Source organism: Scyliorhinus canicula, chromosome 25, assembly GCF_902713615.1.
Source record: "Scyliorhinus canicula chromosome 25, sScyCan1.1, whole genome shotgun sequence".
Taxonomy (NCBI): domain Eukaryota; kingdom Metazoa; phylum Chordata; class Chondrichthyes; order Carcharhiniformes; family Scyliorhinidae; genus Scyliorhinus; species Scyliorhinus canicula.
The window spans coordinates 24,936,293-24,961,363 of NC_052170.1; the positions used below are offsets into that span (position 1 = coordinate 24,936,293).

Sequence of the window (25,071 nt, forward strand, 5' to 3'; positions counted from 1 at the left end):
ACCTACTCAGATCTCCTCAGATACCCTCAGCTACTCTCAGCTACCCTCAGATACCCTCAGATACCCTCAGCTACCCTCAGATACCCTAGATACTCTCAGATAACCTCAGATACCCTCAGCTTCCCTCAGATACCCTCAGCCACCCCTCAGCTACCCTCAGCTACCCTCAGCTACCCTCAGCTACCATCAGAACACCCTCAGATACCCTCAGCTATCCTCAGCTACCCTCTTCTACCCTCACATACCCTCAAATGCCCCAGCTACCCTCAGATACCTCAGATGCCCACCAGCTACCCTCAATACCCTCAGATACCCCAGCTACCCTCAGATACCCTCAGCTACCCTCAGCTACACTCAGATACCCTCAACTACCCTCAGATACCCTCAGATACCCTCAACTACCCTCAGATACACTCAGATACCCTCAGCTACCCTCAGCTACCCTCAGATACTCTCAGCTGCCCTCAGATACCCTCAGGTTCCCTCAGTTACCCTCAGCTACCCTCAGCTACCCTCAGCAACCCTCAGATACCCTCAGATACCCTCAGCTACCATCAGATGCCCCCAGCTACCCTCAGCTACCCTCAGATAACCCAGCTACCCTCAGACACCCTCAGCTACCCTCAGCTACCCTCAGATGCCCTCAACTACCCTCAGATACCCTCAGATACTTTCAGCTACACTCAACTACCCTGAGTTACCCTCAGCTACCCTCAGCTACCCACAGCTACCCCTAGCTACCCTCAGCTACCCTCAGCTACCCTCAGATACCCTCAGCTGCCCTCAGATACCCTCAGATAACCTCAGCTACCCTCAGCTACCCTCAGATACCCTCAGATACCCTCAGATACTCTCAGCTACACTCAGATACCCTCAGATACCCTCAGATACCCTCAGCTACCCTCAGATACTCTCAGATACCCTCAGATACCCTCAGATACCCTCAGCTACCCTCAGATACCCTCAGGTTTCCTCAGTTACCCTCAGCTACACTCCGATACCCTCAGATACCCTCAGCTACCCTCAGCTACCCTCAGCTACACTCAGCTACCCTCAGCTACCCTCAGATACCCTCAGCTACCATCAGCTACCCTCAGATATCCCCAGCTACCGTCAGCTACCCTCAGCTACCCTCAGATACCCTCAGATACCCTCGGCTACCCTCAGATACCCTCAGCTACCCTCGGCTACCCTCAGATAACCTCAGATACTCTCAGATACCCTCAGATACCCTCAGATACCCTCGGCTTCCCTCAGATACTCTCAGCTACACTCAGCTACACTCAGATACCCTCAGATACCCTCAGCTACCCTCAGCTACCCTCAGATACCCTCAGATACCCTCAGATACCCTCAGCTACCCTCAGCTACCCTCAGATACCCTCAGATGCCCCCAGCTACCTTCAGATACCCCAGCTACCCTCAGACACCCTCAGCTACACTCAGCTACCCTCAGATACCCTCAACTACCCTCAGATACCCTCAGCTACCCTCAGATTCCCTCAGCTACCCTCAACTACCCTCAGATACCCTCAGATACCCTCAGATACCCTCAGCTACACTCAGCTACCCTCAGATACTCTCAGACACTCTCAGCTACACTCAGATACTCTCTGCTACTCTCAGATACCCTCTGATACCCTCAGATACCCTCAGCTACCCTCAGATACCCTCAGCTACCCTCAGCTACCCTCAGATACCCTCAGATGCCCCCAGCTACCCTCAGCTACCCTCAGATACCCCCAGCGACCCTCAGGTACCCTCAGCTACCCTCAGATACCCTCAGCTACCCTCAGATATCCTCAGATACCCTCAGCTACTCTCAGCTACCCTCAGATACCCTCAGATACCCTCAGCTACCCTCAGATACCCTCAGATACTCTCAGATACCCTCAGATACCCTCAGCTTCCCTCAGATACCCTCAGCCACCCTCAGCTACCCTCAGCTACCCTCAGCTACCCTCAGCTACCCTCAGACACCCTCAGATACCCTCAGCTATCCTCAGCTACCCTCTTCTACCCTCACATACCCTCAAATGCCCCCAGCTACCCTCAGATACCCTCAGATGCCCCCAGCTACCCTCAGCTACCCTCAGATACCCCAGCTACCCTCAGGTACCCTCAGCTACCCTCAGCTACCCTCAGATACCCTCAACTACCCTCAGATACCCTCAGATACCCTCAACTACCCTCAGATACCCTCAGATACCCTGAGCTACCCTCAGCTACCCTCAGATACCCCCAGCTACCCTCAGTTACCCTCAGCTACCCTCAGCTACCCTCAGATACCCCAGCTACCCTCAGATACCCTCAGCTACCCTCAGCTACCCTGAGATACCCTGAACTACCCTCAGATACACTCAGATACCCTCAGCTACCCTCAGCTACCCTCAGATACCCCCAGCTACCCTCAGTTACCCTCAGCTACCCTCAGCTACCCTCAGCTACACTCAGATACCCTCAGATACCCTCAGACACTCTCAGCTACACTCAGATACTCTCTGCTACTCTCAGATACCCTCAGATACCCTCAGCTACCCTCAGATACCCTCAGCTACCCTCAGCTACCCTCAGATACCCTCAGATGCTCCCAGCTACCCTCAGCTACCCTCAGATACCCCCAGCGACCCTCAGGTACCCTCAGCTACCCTCAGATACCCTCAGCTACCCTCAGATAACCTCAGATACCCTCAGATACCCTCAGCTACCCTCAGATACCCTCAGATACTCTCAGATACCCTCAGATACCCTCAGCTTCCCTCAGATACCCTCAGCCACCCTCAGCTACCCTCAGCTACTCTCAGATACCCTCAGATACCCTCAGCTACCCTCAGATACCCTCAGATACTCTCAGATACCCTCAGATACCCTCAGATACCCTCAGCTACCCTCAGATACCCTCAGCTACGTTCAGCTACCCTCAGATAGCCTCAGATACCCTCACAAACACTCAGTTACCCTCAGATAACCTCAGATACCCTCAGCTACCCTCAGATACTCTCAGCTCCACTCAGATACCCTCAGATACCCTCAGATACCCTCAGCTACCCTCAGATAGCATCAGGTTCCCTCAGTTACCTTCAGCTACACTCAGATACCCTCAGATACCCTCAGCCACCCTCAGATACCCTCAGATGCCCCCAGCTACCCTCAGCTACCCTCACATACCCCAGCTACACTCAACTACCCTCAGATACCCTCAGATACCCTCAGCTACCCTCAGCTACCCTCAGATACCCCCAACTACCCTCAGCTACCCTCAGCTACCCTCAGCTACCCTCCGATACCCTCCGCTACCCTCAGATATCCTCAGCTACCCTCAGCTACCCTTAGATAACCTCAGATACCCTCAGCTACCCTCAGATACTCTCAGCTGCCCTCAGATACCCTCAGGTTCCCTCAGTTACCCTCAGCTACCCTCAGCTACCCTCAGCAACCCTCAGATACCCTCAGATACCCTCAGCTACCATCAGATGCCCCCAGCTACCCTCAGCTACCCTCAGATAACCCAGCTACCCTCAGACACCCTCAGCTACCCTCAGCTACCCTCAGATGCCCTCAACTACCCTCAGATACCCTCAGATACTTTCAGCTACACTCAACTACCCTGAGTTACCCTCAGCTACCCTCAGCTACCCACAGCTACCCCTAGCTACCCTCAGCTACCCTCAGCTACCCTCAGATACCCTCAGCTGCCCTCAGATACCCTCAGATAACCTCAGCTACCCTCAGCTACCCTCAGATACCCTCAGATACCCTCAGATACTCTCAGCTACACTCAGATACCCTCAGATACCCTCAGATACCCTCAGATACCCTCAGCTACCCTCAGATACACTCAGCTACCCTCAGATACCCTCAGCTACCCTCAGCTACCCTCAGATACACTCAGCTACCGTCAGTTACCCTCAGCTACACTCAGATACCCTCAGCTACCCTCAGCTACCCTCAGCTACCCTCAGATACCCTCAGATATCCTCAGATACTCTCAGCTACCCTCAGATACCCTCAGCTACCCTCAGCTACCCTCAGATACCCTCAGATACCCTCAGATACCCTCAGCTACCCTCAGATACTCTCAGATACCCTCAGATACCCTCAGCTACCCTCAGATACCCTCAGGTTCCCTCAGTTACCCTCAGCTACACTCCGATACCCTCAGATACCCTCAGCTACCCTCAGCTACACTCAGCTACACTCAGCTACCCTCAGCTACCCTCAGATACCCTCAGCTACCCTCAGCTACCCTCAGATATCCCCAGCTACCGTCAGCTACCCTCAGCTACCCTCAGCTACTCTCAGATACCCTCAGATACCCTCGGCTACCCTCAGATACCCTCAGCTACCCTCGGCTACCCTCAGATAACCTCAGATACTCTCAGATACCCTCAGATACCCTCAGATACCCTCGGCTTCCCTCAGATACTCTCAGCTACACTCAGCTACACTCAGATACCCTCAGATACCCTCAGCTACCCTCAGATACCCTCAGGTTCCCTCAGTTACCCTCAGCTACACTCAGATACCCTCAGATACCCTCAGCTACCCTCAGCTACCCTCAGATACCCTCAGATACCCTCAGCTACCCTCAGCTACCCTCAGATACCCTCAGATGCCCCCAGCTACCCTCAGATACCCCAGCTACCCTCAGACACCCTCAGCTACCCTCAGCTACCCTCAGATACCCTCAACTACCCTCAGATACCCTCAGCTACCCTCAGATTCCCTCAGCTACCCTCAACTACCCTCAGATACCCTCAGATACCCTCAGATACCCTCAGCTACACTCAGCTACCCTCAGATACCCTCAGACACTCTCAGCTACACTCAGATACTCTCTGCTACTCTCAGATATCCTCTGATACCCTCAGATACCCTCAGCTACCCTCAGATACCCTCAGCTACCCTCAGCTACCCTCAGATACCCTCAGATGCCCCCAGCTACCCTCAGCTACCCTCAGATACCCCCAGCGACCCTCAGGTACCCTCAGCTACCCTCAGATACCCTCAGCTACCCTCAGATATCCTCAGATACCCTCAGCTACTCTCAGCTACCCTCAGATACCCTCAGATACCCTCAGCTACCCTCAGATACCCTCAGATACTCTCAGATAACCTCAGATACCCTCAGCTTCCCTCAGATACCCTCAGCCACCCTCAGCTACCCTCAGCTACCCTCAGCTACCCTCAGCTACCCTCAGACACCCTCAGATACCCTCAGCTATCCTCAGCTACCCTCTTCTACCCTCACATACCCTCAAATGCCCCCAGCTACCCTCAGATACCCTCAGATGCCCCCAGCTACCCTCAGCTACCCTCAGATACCCCAGCTACCCTCAGATACCCTCAGCTACCCTCAGCTACCCTCAGATACCCTCAACTACCCTCAGATACCCTCAGATACCCTCAACTACCCTCAGATACCCTCAGATACCCTCAGCTACCCTCAGCTACCCTCAGATACCCCCAGCTACCCTCAGTTACCCTCAGCTACCCTCAGCTACCCTCAGATACCCCAGCTACCCTCAGATACCCTCAGCTACCCTCAGCTACCCTCAGATACCCTCAACTACCCTCAGATACCCTCAGATACCCTCAGCTACCCTCCGCTACCCTCAGATACCCCCAGCTACCCTCAGTTACCCTCAGCTACCCTCAGCTACCCTCAGCTACACTCAGATACCCTCAGATACCCTCAGACAATCTCAGCTACACTCAGATACTCTCTGCTACTCTCAGATACCCTCAGATACCCTCAGCTACCCTCAGATACCCTCAGCTACCCTCAGCTACCCTCAGATACCCTCAGATGCTCCCAGCTAACCTCAGCTACCCTCAGATACCCCCAGCGACCCTCAGGTACCCTCAGCTACCCTCAGATACCCTCAGCTACCCTCAGACAACCTCAGATTCCCTCAGATACCCTCAGCTACCCTCAGATACCCTCAGATACTCTCAGATACCCTCAGATACCCTCAGCTTCCCTCAGATACCCTCAGCCACCCTCAGCTACCCTCAGCTACCCTCAGCTACTCTCAGATACCCTCAGATACCCTCAGCTACCCTCAGATACTCTCAGATACCCTCAGATACCCTCAGCTTCCCTCAGATACCCTCAGCCACCCTCAGCTACCCTCAGCTACCCTCAGCTACCCTCAGATACCCTCAGATATCCTCAGCTACCCTCTTCTACCCTCACATACCCTCAGATGCCCCCAGCTACCCTCAGATACCCTCAGATGCCCCCAGCTACCCTCAGCTACCCTCAGATACCCCAGCTACCCTCAGATACCCTCAGCTACCCTCAGCTACCCTCAGATACCCTCAACTACCCTCAGTTACCCTCAGATACCCTCAGCTACCCTCAGATACCCCCAGCTACCCTCAGTTACCCTCAGCTACCCTCAGATACCCCCAGCTACCCTCAGTTACCCTCAGCTACCCTCAGCTACCCTCAGATATCCTCAGCTACCCTCAGATACCCTCAGCTACCCTCAGATAACCTCAGATACCCTCAGATACACTCAGATACCCTCAGATACCCTCAGATACCCTCAGCTACACTCAGATACCCTCAGGTTCCCTCAGATACCCGCAGATACACTCAGATACCCTCAGATACCCTCAGATACCCTCAGCTACCCTCAGCTACCCTCAGATACCCTCAGATACCCTCAGCTACCCTCAGCTACCCTCAGATACCCTCAGATACCCTCAACTACCCTCAACTACCCTCAGATACCCTCAGCTACCCTCAGATAACCTCAGATACCCTCAGCAACCCTCAGATACCCTCAGATACCCTCAGCTACCATCAGATGCCCCCAGCTACCCTCAGCTACCCTCAGATAACCCAGCTACCCTCAGACACCCTCAGCTACCCTCAGCTACCCTCAGATGCCCTCAACTACCCTCAGATACCCTCAGATACTTTCAGCTACACTCAACTACCCTGAGTTACCCTCAGCTACCCACAGCTACCCTTAGCTACCCTCAGCTACCCTCAGCTACCCTCAGATACCCTCAGCTGCCCTCAGATACCCTCAGATAACCTCAGCTACCCTCAGATACCCTCAGATACCCTCAGATACTCTCAGCTACACTCAGATACCCTCAGATACCCTCAGATACCCTCAGATACCCTCAGCTACCCTCAGATACCCTCAGCTACCCTCAGATACACTCAGCTACCCTCAGTTACCCTCAGCTACATTCAGATACCCTCAGCTACCCTCAGCTACCCTCAGCTACCCTCAGATACCCTCAGATATCCTCAGATACCCTCAGCTACCCTCAGATACCCTCAGATACCCTCAGATACCCTCAGCTACCCTCAGATACTCTCAGCTACCCTCAGATACCCTCAGATACCCTCGGCTACCCTCAGATACCCTCAGTTACACTCGGCTACCCTCAGATAACCTCAGATACTCTCAGATACCCTCAGATACCCTCAGATACCCTCGGCTTCCCTCAGATACTCTCAGCTACACTCAGCTACACTCAGATACCCTCAGATACCCTCAGCTACCCTCAGATACCCTCAGGTTCCCTCAGTTACCCTCAGCTACACTCAGATACCCTCAGATACCCTCAGCTACCCTCAGCTACTCTCAGATACCCTCAGCTACCCTCAGATACCCTCAGATACCCTCAGATGCCCCCAGCTACCCTCAGATACCCCAGCTACCATCAGACACCCTCAGCTGCCCTCAGCTACCCTCAGATACCCTCAGCTACCCTCAGATACCCTCAGCTACCCTCAGATTCCCTCAGCTACCCTCAACTACCCTCAGATACCCTCAGATACCCTCAGCTACACTCAGCTACCCTCAGATACCCTCAGACACTCTCAGCTACACTCAGATACTCTCTGCTACTCTCAGATACCCTCTGATACCCTCAGATACCCTCAGCTACCCTCAGATACCCTCAGCTACCCTCAGCTACCCTCAGATACCCTCAGATGCCCCCAGCTACCCTCAGCTACCCTCAGATACCCCCAGCGACCCTCAGGTACCCTCAGCTTCCCTCAGATACCCTCAGCTACCCTCAGATATCCTCAGATACCCTCAGCTACTCTCAGCTACCCTCAGATACCCTCAGATACCCTCAGCTACCCTCAGATACCCTCAGATACTCTCAGATACCCTCAGATACCCTCAGCTTCCCTCAGATACCCTCAGCCACCCTCAGCTACCCTCAGCTACCCTCAGCTACCCTCAGCTACCCTCAGACACCCTCAGATACCCTCAGCTATCCTCAGTTACCCTCTTCTACCCTCACATACCCTCAAATGCCCCCAGCTACCCTCAGATACCCTCAGATGCCCCCAGCTACCCTCAGCTACCCTCAGATACCCCAGCTACCCTCAGATACCCTCAGCTACCCTCAGCTACCCTCAGATACCCTCAACTACCCTCAGATACCCTCAGATACCCTCAGCTACCCTCAGCTACCCTCAGATACCCCCAGCTACCCTCAGTTACCCTCAGCTACCCTCAGCTACCCTCAGATACCCCAGCTACCCTCAGATACCCTCAGCTACCCTCAGCTACCCTCAGATACCCTCAACTACCCTCAGATACCCTCAGATACCCTCAGCTACCCTCAGCTACCCTCAGATACCCCCAGCTACTCTCAGTTACCCTCAGCTACCCTCAGCTACCCTCAGCTACACTCAGATACCCTCAGATACCCTCAGACACTCTCAGCTACACTCAGATACTCTCTGCTACTCTCAGATACCCTCAGATACCCTCAGCTACCCTCAGATACCCTCAGCTACCCTCAGCTACCCTCAGATACCCTCAGATGCTCCCAGCTACCCTCAGCTACCCTCAGATACCCCCAGCGACCCTCAGGTACCCTCAGCTACCCTCAGATACCCTCAGCTACCCTCAGATAACCTCAGATACCCTCAGCTACCCTCAGCTACTCTCAGATACCCTCAGATACCCTCAGCTACCCTCAGATACCCTCAGATACTCTCAGATACCCTCAGATACCCTCAGCTTCCCTCAGATACCCTCAGCCACCCTCAGCTACCCTCAGCTACCCTCAGCTACCCTCAGATACCCTCAGATATCCTCAGCTACCCTCTTCTACCCTCACATACCCTCAGATGCCCCCAGCTACCCTCAGATACCCTCAGATGCCCCCAGCTACCCTCAGCTACCCTCAGATACCCCAGCTACCCTCAGATACCCTCAGCTACCCTCAGCTACCCTCAGATACCCTCAACTACCCTCAGTTACCCTCAGATACCCTCAGCTACCCTCAGATACCCCCAGCTACCCTCAGTTACCCTCAGCTACCCTCAGATACCCCCAGCTACCCTCAGTTACCCTCAGCTACCCTCAGCTACCCTCAGATACCCTCAGCTACCCTCAGATACCCTCAGCTACCCTCAGCTACCCTCAGATACCCTCAGATACACTCAGATACCCTCAGATACCCTCAGATACCCTCAGCTACCCTCAGATACCCTCAGATACCCGCAGATACACTCAGATACCCTCAGATACCCTCAGATACCCTCAGCTACCCTCAGATACCCTCAGCTACCCTCAGATACCCTCAGCTACCCTCAGCTACCCTCAGCTACCCTCAGCTACCCTCAGATACCCTCAGCTACCCTCAGCTACCCTCAGATACCCTCAGATACCCTCAACTACCCTCAACTACCCTCAGCTACCCTCAGCTACCCTCAGATACCCTCAGCTACGCTTAGATACCATGGCTAGTCCTGTTCGAATTTTTAGGTTATTTTTTAGATTCCCATTTCATCTAAAATCCACAGAATCGAATTTTAAGCGACTCAATCTCTCCGAAAGGTCAGTCCCGCTCTGATGAAAAGTCAAAGAGACGTAAACGTTAGCCTTGTCCTCTCACTGATGCTTTGATTTGCGGAATTTTTTCTTTGTTGTTTTAAATTTCAGAATCGGCAGAAATTTGCTTTGGTCCCAATAGCCTGTGTATATTTTTCAGGAGAATTGAAGACGTCATTCATTGAGCAGAAATGTGCGGGTCAAGCTGGATCAGTGTCTTTCACCAGTGTATTCGTCTCTGGTTCTCAGGAGAGCAAATTTTGTGCTTTTAACCGGTGTAATACACAGACGGTTGCAGGTACCGTTTCCCAGTATTATATTGTGACGGGGATCCAAATGTTTATTTAATGGACGGATGCGTTGTACTCAGCCGGTTGTGACGCTGGCTGTTTTGCAGCAGTTTTCAGTTGCCTAGAATTTTGAATACAATCTCACAAAATTCCCGCTTTCCTATTGCTTTCAGCATCGTTAATCCTACTTATTTTTTTATTTTAGAGTACCCAATTTATTTTTTCCAATTCAGGGTCAATTTAGCTTGGCCAATCCACCTATCCTGCACATTTTTGGGTTGTGGGGGCGAAACGCACGCAAACACGGGGGGAATAGAACATAGAACATTACAGCGCAGTATGGGCCCTTCGGCCCTTGATGCGCCGACCCGTGAAACCATCTGAAGCCTATCTGACCTACACTATTCCATTTTCATCCATATGTCTATCCAGTGACCACTTAAATGCCCTTAAATTTGGCGAGTCTATTACAGTCTGTTGCAGGCAGGGCGTTCCACACCCCTACTCCTCTCTGAGTAAAGAAACTGCCTCTGACATCTGTCCTATATTTACTACCCCTCAATTTAAAGCTATGACCCCTCGTATTGGTCATCACCATCCAAGGAAAAAGACTTTCACTGTCCACCCTATCTAACCCTCTGACTATCTTAAATGTCTCTATTAAGTCACCTCTCAGCCTTCTCATCTCTAAGGAAAACAACCTCAAGTCCCTGAGCCTTTCCATGTAAGACCTTCCCTCCATACCAGGCAACATCCTAGTAAATCTCCTCTGAACCCTTTCCAAAGCTTCCACATCCTTCCTATAATGTGGTGACCAAAACTGCACGCAGTACTCCAGGTGCGACTGCACCAGAGTTTTGCACAGCTGCAGCATGACCTCGTGGCTCTGAAACTCAATCCCCCTACTGATAAAGGCTAGCACCATATGCCTTCTTAACAGCCCTATTAAACAGGGTGGCAAATTTCAGGGATTTATGTACCTGGATGCCGAGATCTCTCTGTTCATCTACACGACCAAGAATCTTGCCATTAGCCCAGTACTCTGCATTCCTGTTACTCCTTCCAAAGTGATCCACCTCACACTTTTCCGCATTAAACTCCATCTGCCACCTCTCAGCCCAGCTCTGCAGCTTATCTATGTCCCTCTGTAACCTATAATATCCTTCAGCACTATCCACAACTCCACCAACCTTCGTGCCATCTGCAAATTTACTAACCCATCCTTCTACACCCTCTTCCAGGTCATTTATAAAAATGACAAACAGCAGTGGCCCCAAAACAGATCCTTGCGGTAACTGAACTCCAGGATGAACATTTTCCATCAACCACCACCCTCTGTCTTCTTTCAGCTAGCCAATTGCTGATCCAAACCGCTAAATCACCTTCAATCCCATACTTCCGTATTTTCTGCAATAGCCTACCATGGGGAACCTTATCAAACACCTTACTGAAATCCATATACACCACATCAACCGCTTTACCATCATCCACCTGTTTGGTCACCTTCTCAAAAAACTCAATAAGGTTTGTGAGGCATGACCTACCCTTCACAAAACGGTGTTGACTATCGCTAATAGAACATAGAACATAGAACGAATCAGCGCAGTACATAATCAAGATGATTGTAAACCCTATCTCTTATAACCTTTTCCAACATTTTTTACCCACAACCGAAGTAAGGCTCACAGGTCTATAATTACCAGGGTTGTCTCTACTCCCCTTCTTGAACAAGGGGACAACATTTGCTATCCTCCAGTCTTCCGGCACTATTCCTGTCGACAAAGATGACATAAAGATCAAGGACAAAGGCTCTGCAATCTCCTCCCTGGCTTCCCAGAGAATCCTAGGATAAATCCCATCTGGCCCAGGGGACTTACCTATTTTTACACTTTCCAAAATTGCTAACACCTCCTCCTTGTGAACCTCTCAGCCTGGTCGACTGAGTATTGTCCTCGACAACATTGTCTTTCTCCAGTGTAAACACTGACGAAAAATATCCATTTAACGCTTCCCCTATCTCCTGTGATTCCACACACAACTTTCCACTACTATCCTTGACTGGCCCTAATCTTACCCTAGTCATTCTTTTGTTCCTGATATACCTATAGAAAGCCTTAGGGTTTTCCTTGATCCTATCCACCAACGACTTTTCGTGTCCTCTCCTCGCTCTTCTTAACTCTCCTTTTAGGTCCTTCCTGGCTAACTTGTAACTCTCAAGTGCCCTAACTGAGCCTTCATGTCTCATCCTAACATAAGCCTTCTTCTTCCTCTTGACAAGTGCTTCAACTTCCTTAGTAAACCACGGTTCCCTTGCTCGACAACTTCCTCCCTGCCTGACAGGTACATACTTATCAAGGACACGCAGTAGCTGTTCCTTGAAAAAGCTCCACATTTCGATTGTACCCATCCCCTGCAGTTTCCTTCCCCATCCTATACATCCTAAATCTTGCCGAATAGCATCATAATTGCTTTCCCCCCAGCTATAATTCTTGCCTTGCGGTATATACCTATCCCTGCCAATTGCTAAAGTAAACATAACCGAGTTGTGAGCAATCACCAAAGTGCTCACCTACATCTAAATCTAACACCTGGCCGGGTTCATTACCCAGTACCAAATCCAATGTGTAAACTCCACACTACAGTGGCCCAGAGCCAGGGTTGAACCTGGGACCTCGGCGCCGTGAAGCAGCAGTGCTAACTTGCTGCGCCACCGTGCACTTACTTAATCCAATTTATGCTCACATGTCCCGAAAAACCAATTAGGTGATTCTGCGACAATTTTAGTTGAATGGTCCTTCCTGCGGAGGCATGAGGCTGGTGATATGCAATGGATGTTTCCTTTATTTTGTTTCTTATTCCAGATCCTGCCAATCGGACACTGAATGGTTTGGAATGTTCCGGATGTTTTACTAACTCCCCAGAGTCGTGCAGGATCACGGAACAAACCGTGAGATGCATGGGTCACGAAAATCGGTGTTTCAATGGATCAGGGACACAAAGTGCGTGTAAGAATTATCTTCCTTGTCGGGTCTCATGAAAGAGCACAGTTATTTATCCGAATTATATTCCGGCCCTGTTTCACCGGAATGGTTTCATTCTAGTCAAAGACTGCATGGACCTGAATGTAGGCACAGAAAACCATGAGGCTTGAAGAAGTGTATAGTTCCGTCCTCAATTTCTTAGCTTTTCTCATAAATTTAGGGGTTGATTCAGTGGACATGAAATAGCCATATCGATTCCATATCTGGATGTGCTGGCCCAAGATATCTGCTTCTTACATTATTGAATGCAAACGCTTCCCTTCTCATTTTCCTTCTGCGCCTCTGATTTTCTCAATTCCATGTCCTGCAATACGATGCCACCTGAACATATCAGAAGCGAGGAATCCTTCAATGTGCAAATCCCTCCCTGACGCCCCAAAGCCTGTCCACCATCTAAAAGTTAGGAATACTCTTCGCTGGCCTGGATGAATCCACCTCCAATAACAGTCAAAGAGCCCGACAGCCTCCAGGACACAGTCGGCAGCAACTTTGTCAGCCTTTCTACAAATCTTGACTCAGGCACCAAAGTATCACATTGACGTGTGTGTCACTTGCAAGTTTCACTGCTCCTCAGTTAGCACCGCGCTCCCCCATGAACTCTTCCATCCAGCAGGATACTCGTTTCAGAAACATTGAAGAACCACAAACTTGAAGTTGTCCTGCAAGTCAAAAAACATCCTGAATTGAAAATATATACTCTTTCCTGCACTGCTGTTTGGCCAACGGCTTGAATACGTCCTGTGAACACAAAACGTGTAGCTACACTGTTGGCTGGGTTTCTTCAAGAGCGCAATTTACTACAACCATATAAAGGGCAATTTGGAACTATCAATTGATGCATAGTTCTGAACGTCATATTCCAATTTACAAACACTCTTATTATGAGTAGGCAATATTCAAAGCAAATTCGGTGCACCTTCGCTTGGAGCACATAAAATGCAGTTATATAATTTCCTGAAAAAGCAGACCAAAACGGTACTCCAGATATGGGATGACTGGAGGACTGCACGATTGTAACAAAACTTCTTTACTTGTATACGTTAATGAAAACTAATCAATTAATTAATGAAAATCGCAACATATATTTCCTTCCAAACTCCTTTCAGGATCGCATACTACCGTTTTCTATTTCTTGTTCGAGCATACACAATGCTCGTTGAAAGTCTGTATTGATACATTGCGCACCATTGGGGAAAACAAATCCTGATTTTCATTCAAAAGCAAGTATTCGAAGTTCCTTACGTTGTGCTCTGTCAGAGATCTTTCTCCCACTCACCTAAGTTCTCTACATCATGATCAAACGGAAGATATGGAAACAGTAATCGCGACATCAAATTCTGGGGAAAGGTGACCCGTAAGCAGTAACCAACACCTCTCAGATCTGGTGTAGAAAGGACAGGAATCAGTTAGAAGCAGCTGGAAGAACGCGTGAAAAGTAGACCCGGGGGGGAACGATCCATTACATAAAATGACGGCTAAGAAAAGGCTCGGATGTAATCCATACAAGTGGCGCTGTGGGGCGTGATCTGGGTGGCGGTGGGAGAAAGTAATTGTAATTCGTGCATGCTGTCTGTGGAATTCATTATTTGTATAGAAACATTCGCTTTATCTAAATGGCGAGCTATATATATTGCCTAGAAATGTGTTTCTGAAATCTTTGCATGGGCAGAAAATTAAAAACTGTGTATCAACAGCATTAATTCCCCGCATGGATAAAATGATTTCACGTGAGCTTCATAGGTATTGAAGGTTAATTATTTTCTGATTTTGTGCAGTACCCTTTGGAGCGACGTTTTACATCAAAGGATGCGTCACTGAGAATGTCTGCAATGAGACAGCCAACCTGAATGTCTTCCTCTTAAATCTTAATGGAATTCCCACGTGCTGTGCAGGTAGACTGTGCAACAATGAAAGGAATGGTAAGTGTAATGAAGTGCAGTCACAGTAGAGCGTATTATTGACAGGTCCTTTGTGTCGAAAAAGGAAGAATCCTTGAGTTGCTCAATTAAATGTCAGAAAAGTCATTGGCCTAAGCATAGAATATTTTTCGATATCGCTCAGACCCTTAGATTGTGACTCAATCTGTCGACATGTTGGTCTGAAAACGATACAATAACTTCACCCATCAGCCAACCGCCAAATATCATAATTCAGTGAGCCCTAGCTGTCTGCCCAAATGTCTCTTTAACACGCATCCATTTGAAGATTAATCATTTGATCGTGAATGCGACACATCTTTTTTTAGGATTTACATACTATATCAAGTCGCGCAAAACCACACCTTAAAATATTTCATATGCTTCTTTTGGCAATTCGTCCAAACATGTAGCATATACCGATACTCGTATAAGTCTCAGGTGATGCATTCGCATGAAATACGATCGGGTCAGACCATACAGTGCGTGTGGGAAAGAGTCTCATCTGCCATTTAATAAGATCACAACATTTGGTCAGTTCTCTGTCAACGTGCACTCCATTGATACATTTGTCAACAACAGATGGAAAAGTCAGATCATAGCGATAAAAATGATTACCACGGTAGATGTTTAGTCCTCTGGCGCAGAGAACTGCAAAGATTCACAATCCCAATTATTTTCATATCTGTCATAGAACAAAGAAGAACAAAGAAAATTACAGCACAGGAACAGGCCCTTCGGCCCTCCCAGCCTGCGCCGATCCAGATCCTTTATCTAAACATGTTGCCTATTTTCCAAGGTCTACTTCTCTCTGTTCCCCACCTGTTCATATATCTATCTAGATACATCTTAAATGATGCTATCGTACCCGCCTCTACCACCTCCACTGGCAAAGCATTCCAGGCATCCACCACCCTCTGCGTAAAGAACTTTCCACGCACATCTCCCTTAAACTTTTCCCCTCTCACCTTGAAATCGTGACCCCTTGTAATTGACACTCACACTCTTGGAAAAAGCTTGTTGCTATCCACCCTGTCCATACCTCTCATAATTTTGTAGACCTCAATCAGGTCTCCCCTCAACCTCCGTCTTTCCAATGAAAACAATCCTAATCTACTCAACCTTTCTTCATAGCTAGCACCCTCCATACCAGGCAACATCCTGATGAACCTACTCTGCACTCTCTCTAAATCATCCACATCCTTCTGGTAATGTGGCGACCAGAACTGCACGCAGTATTCCAAATGTGGCCTAACCAAAGTCCGAAACAACTGTAACATGACCTGCCGACTCTTGTACTCAATACCTCGTCCGATGAAGGCAAGCATGCTGTATGCCTTCTTGACCACTCTATCAACCTGCATTGCCACCTTCAGGGTACAATGGACATGAACTCCCAGATCTCTCTGTACATCAATTTTCCCCAGGACTCTTCCATTGACCGCATAGTCTGCTCTTGAGTTAGATCTTCCAAAATACATCACCTCGCATTTGTCTGGATTGAACTCCATCTGCCATTTCTCTGCCCAACTCTCCAATCTGTCTATAATTTGCTGTATTCTCTGACAGTCCGCCTCGCTATCTGCAACTCCACCAATCTTAGTATCATCTACAAGATCACCCCTCATTCTTCTGAACTCCAGCGAGAACAATCCCAACCTAATTAATCTCTCCTCATGTTACAGTTCCGCCATCCCTGGAATCAGTCTGGTAAACCTTCGCTGCACTCCCTCGAGACCAAGAACATCCTTCCTCAGGGAAGGAGACCAAAACTGCACACAATACTCCAATTGTGGCCTCACCAAGGCCCTGTACAATTGCAGCAAAACATGCTGCTTCTATACTCGAAACCTCTTGTAATGAAGGCCAACATACCATCAGCATAATTCGGATGAGGGAACATACCATTAGGTGATTCGGATTGGAGAATAAAACATAGAAGATACAGTGCAGAAGGAGGCCATTTGGCCGATCGAGTCTGCACCGACCAACTTAATCCCTCATTTACACCTTATCCCCGGAAACCAATAAACCCTCCAAACCTTTTTGGACACTTAGGACAATTTAACATGGCCAATCCACCTAATCTGCACGTCTTTGGACTTTGGGAGAAAACCATAGCACCCGAAAGAAACCCATGCAGACATGGGGAGAACGTGCAGACAGTGACCCAGCAGGGAATCGAACCTGGGACCCTGGCGCTGTGAAGCCACAGTGCTACTCACTATGCTACTGTGCTGTCCTACATTAAAATGTAACATCTGAAAGTTTGCAGAGGATACAAAGTTGGGTGGGAGAGTGAACTGTGACGAGGATGCAGAGATCCTATCCATTATCTGGACAGGTTGGGCGAGAGGGAAAATCAGTGGCAGGTGCTGAACAATTTGGATGAGGGTGAGATTATTCACTTTGAAAGCAAAAACAGGAAGGCGGATTAGTACCTGAATGATTCCAAATTGGGAGAGGGGACTGTGTGCATCAGTCGCTGAAGGCACCAAGCAGGTACAGCAGAGAGTAAAGAAGGGTAATGTTATGATGGCTTTCATTGTGAGATAAAACCTCTCTACTTTGATGTAAAAGCAAATTGTTTGTTACATATTCGGTCTCTCAAACTTTATTTGAATGATCATCAAGCGACATTCCAAACAACCTTGATGTTCCAGAATATGAAGCATATGAATCACAGTCTGAGATTTCTGGGTAAACCATTTCGGGCAAACGTGAGGATATTTATTCAGACAAAAAGTGGTGAGCCTGGTAAATTCATTACCACAGAAAGTAGTTGATGTTAAAACATTGAATATATTCGACAGGCGGTTAGATAGAGCACTTGGGGCGATTTGGACCAAAGGTTATCGTGTGAGAAAGCAGGATTAGGCTACTGAGTTGGATGACCATCCATGATCGTGATGAATGGCGGAGTTGTATCAAAGGGCCAACATGACTCCTCCTGCTCCTATCTTCAATGCAAATATATATTTTGGTTCAAATATATCACCTCTCTCATTGTTGAACTCCAGAATCTCACGGCCACATTTTCTCAGCACCTCATCCCTACTCTGACGTTTTGCCTACCTGTGATCAGGCTAAGACAGTTAAAGTTAGTTTTTCAGATCTTTTTCAAAATAAATTGTTTGTTACATATTCGGTCTCTCAAACTTTATTTGAGTGATCATCTGATGCAAGCAACATTCCAAACAACCTTGATGTTCCAGAATATAGCGGCATTTGGAACCTGTGTTTTCACAATCTCTGCTCATCCATATTATAGCTTCCGCTCACGATAGATCATTAGAATGGAAGTTGACAGCGGTTAGTGGGCAAAAAGGTAATGGTGATGGTGAAGAATTCACGCATTGCACGTTTTTGTTGACAAAATGATTACAAATCTTTGGTGCCAATGTGCACCACGACAGCTAGCTGTTTACCAATTCCCTCAGAACGTCCTGCAGCTGCTCTGAGACATCCTTGACCCTTGCAACCGGGAGGCAACATACCATCCTGGAGTCTCGTTTGCGCCAGCAGAACCGCCTGTCTATTCCCTTACGATTGAGTCCCCTATCACTATAGCCCTGCCACCCTTCCTCCTGCCCTGCTGCACAGCAGAGCCAGCCACTGTGCCATGAACCTGGCTGCTGCTGCCTTCCTCTTGTGAACCATCCCCGTCAACAGTATCCAAAGCGGTATATCTGTTTTGCAGGAAGATGGCCGCAGGGGACACCTGCACTGCCTTCCTACTCTTGCTCTGTCTTTTGGTCACTCATTTTCTATCTTCCTCAGTAACCTTCACCTGCGGTGTGACCAACTCGCTAAATGTGCAATCCACGATGTCCTCAGCATCGCGGATGCTCCAAAGTGAGTCCATCCGCAGCTCCAGAGCCGTCAAGCGGTCTAACAAGAGCTGCAACTGAACACACTTCTTGCACGTGAAGGAGCCAGGGACAGTGGACGTGTCCCTGAGCTCCCACATTGCACACGAGGAGCATGGCACAGGTCTGGGATCTCCTGCCATGTCTTAAACCTTAGGTTAACTTACACATCTATAATTCCAACAAACGAAAGAATAAATAAATAAATATCAAATGAAAAGAAAAACTACTTACCAGTCACTTCCCAGGAGTAAAAAGCACCTCCTCCCCACCCAGCTTCGAATTCCCAAACTCACTCTTCACTGTGCTTTTACATCAAAGTAGATTAAGGTGACAGACACTTAGAACTCGAATTAGAACAGTACAGCACAGAACAGGCCCTTCGGCCCTCAATGTTGTGCCGAGCAATGATCACCCTACTCAAGCCGACATATACCCATACCAGTAACCCAACAACCCCCATTAACCTTATTTTTTAGGACACTAAGGGCAATTTAGCCTGGCCAATCCACCTAACCTGCACATCTTTGGACTGTGGGAGGAAACCGGAGCACCCGGAGGAAACCCACGCACACACGGGGAGGACGTGCAGACTCCGCACAGACAGTGACCCAGCCGGGAATCGAATCTGGGACCCTGGAGCTGTGAAGCATTTATGCTAACCACCATGCTACCGTGCTGCCCCAGACTTAACTGCCAACCAGTTATTTGAGTGGGTGGGGCAGCCCTTGTTAACCTTCACTGCACAATTCTAGATTAATTTAAACTCCTAAATGGAAAAAGGAACAGTCTTACCGATTGAATTCAATTACCACCTAGCTTCAAATTCCCAAACTCACTCTTCGCTGTGTCTCACTCTGGCTGTGTCTTCTCTGGCTCACTGGGAGAACTCCCAATGATTGGATTATGAACATGTTTTCCCAGAGGATAGTTTACAGGGAGATTGCCAAAGTTTAATAGTGCATCTGGCAAGTAGTTAACGAAAATGTATACTTATTAATCCTGAAAACATATAGATTTCTGTGATAAATGCATTTACCTGATGTAAGCATGCATGTCTGCTATGCGAGATAATGTTTCCAGCATTTGTGTGTAGATGTGGTAGATTTGAAATTTCACGATCATTTCTGTATCAGTTTGTTCCGGAAATTTCCCCAGTGTAAAATAAACAGCCCTAAATCACTAAATTCGAAGGATTTATTTTTCCAGAAGAAATAAATCATGAAACGTTTTAATTAGTCATGGAAAACCAGGTTGCTTGTTTCCATCACGCTCATTATTTCCTTGAATTACTGAATTTACCCAGGGATTCAAATTTGCATTTGTAATCATAACAATAATACATATCCCAAACTGTAAATTAAGAGTTGCACTGCTCAAGTGAGTTTTCTCACTAATATTATTTTTACAGGGCGGGAAAAATAAATAGGTTTAAGTGTGGGACCCAGACTGACATTTACATCCTTCAATCCAAATGACTGAATCTGACCATTTCGAGAAAGATCTGGGTCATGAGAAATAAATGTGTATGCTACGTAAAATACTGTCGGTATTGATCGGTATTCAAGGTATATTCAAAACAATTCCTGTGCCTGGGATAGGAAAATAAATAAATTCTGAACAAAATTATTTATCTCCATTTATCGCGTCTTGTTTGTGTGTCCATTTAGAAGTCAACCCCACAATCATGGCGTCGACACCGGCAGCAAGTATGCCGACTCCAGCTGCACCTCACACGACGCTGAACACAACAACCCCAGCTGTGACCAACACAACTCCAACTGTGACCAACACAACTCCAGCTGTGACAAACACAACTCCAGTTGTGACCAACACAACTCCAGCGGTGACCAACACAACTCCACCTGTGAACAACACAACCCCAGCTGTGACCAACACAACCCCAGCTGTACCTAACTCAACTCCAGATGTGACCAACACAACCCCAGCTGTGACCAACACAACGTCAACAGCTGTGACCAACACAACACCAGCTGTGACCAACACAACTCCAGGTGTAACTAACTCAACTCCAGGTGTGACCAACACAAGTCCAGCTGTGACGAACACAACTCCAGCTTCGACGAACACAACTCCAACTGTGACTAACACAACGTCACCAGCTGTGACTAACACAACTCCAGCTGTGATTAACACAACTCCAGCTGTGACGAACACAACTCCAGCGGTGACTAATACAACTCCAGCTGTGACTAACACAAGTCCAGCTGTGACTAACACAACTCCAGCTGTAACAAACACAAATCCAGCTGTGACTAACACAACTCCAACTGTGACAAACACAACACCAGCTGTAACTAACACAACTCCAGCTGTGACTAACACAACTCCAGCTGTAACAAACACAAATCCAGCTGTGACTAACACAACTCCAACTGTGACAAACACAACTCCAGCTGTGACTAACACAACTCCAGCTGTGAATAACACAACTCCAACTGTGACAAACACAACTGCAGCTGTGACGAACACAACTCCAGCTGTGACAAACACAACGTCCCCAGCTGTGACTAACACAACTGCAGCTGTCAATAACACAACTCCAGCTGTGACAAACACAACGTCCCCAGCTGTGACTAACACAACTGCAGCTGTCAATAACACAACTCCAGCTGTGACTAACACAACTCCAACTGTGACTAACACAACTGCAGCTGTCAATAACACAACTCCAGCTGTGACTAACACAACTCCAACTGTGACTAACACAACTGCAGCTGTCAATAACACAACTCCAGCTGTGACTAACACAACTCCAACTGTGACTAACACAACTGCAGCTGTAACGAACACAACTCCAGCTGTGACAAACACAACTCCAGCTGTAACTAACACAACTCCAACTGTGACTAACACAACTCCAGCTGTGACTAACACAACTCCAGCTGTGACAAACACAACTCCAGCTGTAACTAACACAACTCCAACTGTGACTAACACAACTCCAGCTGTGACTAACACAACTCCAGCTGTAACTAACACAACTCCAGCTGTAACTAACACAACTCCAACTGTGACTAACACAACTCCAGCTGTGACTAACACAACTCCAGCTGTGACTAACACAACTCCAACTGTGACTAACACAACTGCAGCTGTCAATAACACAACTCCAGCTGTGACTAACACAACTCCAACTGTGACTAACACAACTGCAGCTGTAACGAACACAACTCCAGCTGTAACGAACACAACTCCAGATGTGACCAACACAACTCCAGCTGTGACTAACGCAACTGCAGCTGTAACTAACACAACTCCAGCTGTAACTAACTCAACTCCAGATGTGACCAACACAACTCCAGCTGTGACTAACACAACTCCAGCTGTGACTAACACAACTCCAGCTGTGACTAACACAACTGCAGCTGTGACTAACACAACTCCAGCTGTAACTAACACAACTCCAGCTGTGACGAACACAACTCCAGCTGTGACAAACACAACGTCCCCAGCTGTAACTAACACAACTCCAGCTGTGACTAACACAACTCCAGCTGTAACTAACACAACTGCAGCTGTGACTAACACAACTCCAGCTGTGACTAACACAACTCCAGCTGTGACTAACACAACTCCAGCTGTAACTAACACAACTCCAGATGTGACCAACACAACTCCAACTGTGACTAACACAACTCCAGCTGTAACTAACACAACTCCAGATGTGACCAACACAACTCCAACTGTGACTAACACAACTCCAGATGTGACTAACACAACTCCAGCTGTGACTAACACAACTCCAGCTGTAACTAACACAACTGCAGCTGTGACTAACACAACTCCAGCTGTGACTAACACAACTCCAGCTGTGACTAACACAACTCCAGCTGTAACTAACACAACTCCAGATGTGACCAACACAACTCCAACTGTGACTAACACAACTCCAGCTGTAACTAACACAACTCCAGATGTGACCAACACAACTCCAACTGTGACTAACACAACTCCAGATGTGACTAACACAACTCCAGCTGTGACTAACACAACTCCAGCTGTAACTAACACAACTCCAGCTGTGACTAACACAACTCCAGCTGTAACTAACACAACTCCAGATGTGACCAACACAACTCCAGCTGTGACTAACACAACTCCAGCTTCGACGAACACAACTCCAGCTGTGACTAACACAACTCCAAATGTGAATAACACAACTCCAACTGTGACTAACACAACTCCAGCTGTGACTAACACAACTCCAGCTGTGACTAACACAACTCCAGCTGTGACTAACACAACATCCCCAGCTGTGACTAAAACAACTCCAGCTGTGAATAACACAACTCCAACTGTGACAAACACAATGTCCCCAGCTGTAACTAACACAACTCCAACTGTGACTAAAACAACTCCAGCTGTGAATAACACAACTCCAACTGTGACAAACACAACCTCCCCAGCTGTGACTAACACAACTCCAACTGTGACTAACACAACTCCAGCTGTGACTAACACAACTCCAGCTGTGACTAACACAACCTCCCCAGCTGTGACTAACACAACTCCAGCTGTGACTAAAACAACTCCAGCTGTGAATAACACAACTCCAACTGTGACAAACACAACCTCCCCAGCTGTGACTAACACAACTGCAGCTGTGACTAACACAACTCCAACTGTGACTAACACAACTCCAGCTGTGAATGACACAACTCCAGCTGTAAATAACACAACTGCAGCTGTGACTAACACAACTCCAGCTGTGTCTAACACAACTCCAGCTGTGACAAACACAACTGCAGCTGTAAATAACACAACTGCAGCTGTGACTAACACAACTCCAGCTGTGTCTAACACAACTGCAGCTGTAAATAACACAACTCCAGCTGTAACTAACACAACTGCAGCTGTAAATAACACAACTGCAGCTGTAACTAACACAACTCCAGCTGTAACTAACACAACTCCAGCTGTAACTAACACAACTCCAACTGTGACTAACACAACTGCAGCTGTGACTAACACAACTCCAGCTGTAACTAACACAACTCCAGCTGTAACTAACACAACTCCAACTGTGACTAACACAACTCCAGCTGTGACTAACACAACTCCAGCTGTGACTAACACAACTCCAGCTGTGACTAACACAACTCCAGCTGTGACTAACACAACTCCAGCTGTGAATAACACAACTCCAGCTGTAAATAACACAACTGCAGCTGTAACTAACACAACTCCAACTGTAAATAACACAACTGCAGCTGGAACATAGAACATAGAACAGGCCCTTCGGCCCTCGATGTTGTGCCGAGCAATGATCACCCTACTCCAACCCCCGTAACCCGGCTGTTGGCCAATTGAATACAGATATGCTTGCTCGGCAGCCGCATTGAAATATACATGAGTAATAGTTATCGGTAGTCGGAGGGAAGGCGGCGTAATAGGAACACGCTGAATCCTTTTTGTTTTTCGGGTTCAGAGCAGAACAATGTGAGAGAGATAATGGAACAAGAAAGGAAGCAACAAACAGCTCAGGAAGTCGACATTTCTTCGAAAAGGAACGATCTTTATCAAGGAGAACACATGCATGTTTTTTTCTATAAGCGGCTGCCTGGAATTCACATACAGTAGTGCCCTATTTTTTTCATTTACCATCTCTGTTCCAGAACTACATTGTATCGTCACAAGTTTCCCTGTTGTTATTAAAGCATTAAAACCTAACAACTACTCGGGGGTTTATATTGAGCTCCAATTGAGTCATTGTTTGCGTTCTGCATTCACTGTCAATGCCAACTGAATTTCATTGGCAATGTTCAGTTAAAGCAAAACTTACTTCTTTCGAAATTTGAATACGTTCAAAGCAAACTTCGCATTTTTCAATTCTGGTCACTTGATGCATGGATTCCACATCACATTCCTCACTTCAGCCGCCCTCCATATCCCTCTAAACACCACTACCTTGCACCCAAACCTTTTGAATAAGAGCAGATTAAGCGTAGATTTTACCTTTTTTTCAAAATAGCAAGTAGCCTGAACAGACTCAGAGTGAAACTGTTCCTGCTGGTGGAAATGTCAATACAAAAGTCATCACTTTAAGATGGTTGATAAACGAAGCAACAGGGACATGAACGTTGTGTTTTTCTTCACCCAGC

The 25,071-nt window shown here is 48.0% G+C and overlaps 1 protein-coding gene across 1 annotated transcript in view; it reads left to right on the top strand.

Annotated features, from left to right (window-relative positions):
• LOC119957021 (mucin-2-like) overlaps positions 1–24,191 on the top strand; it is a 96,233-nt gene extending 72,042 nt beyond the window's left edge. Inside the window, exons 11-14 of the mRNA XM_038784604.1 lie at positions 9,942–10,128; positions 12,982–13,119; positions 14,937–15,080; positions 20,617–24,191. Of these exons, the coding sequence (XP_038640532.1) occupies positions 9,942–10,128; positions 12,982–13,119; positions 14,937–15,080; positions 20,617–24,191 (4,044 nt within the window). The remainder of the gene's footprint in view (positions 1–9,941; positions 10,129–12,981; positions 13,120–14,936; positions 15,081–20,616) is intronic.
• Positions 24,192–25,071: the final 880 nt, after the last annotated feature.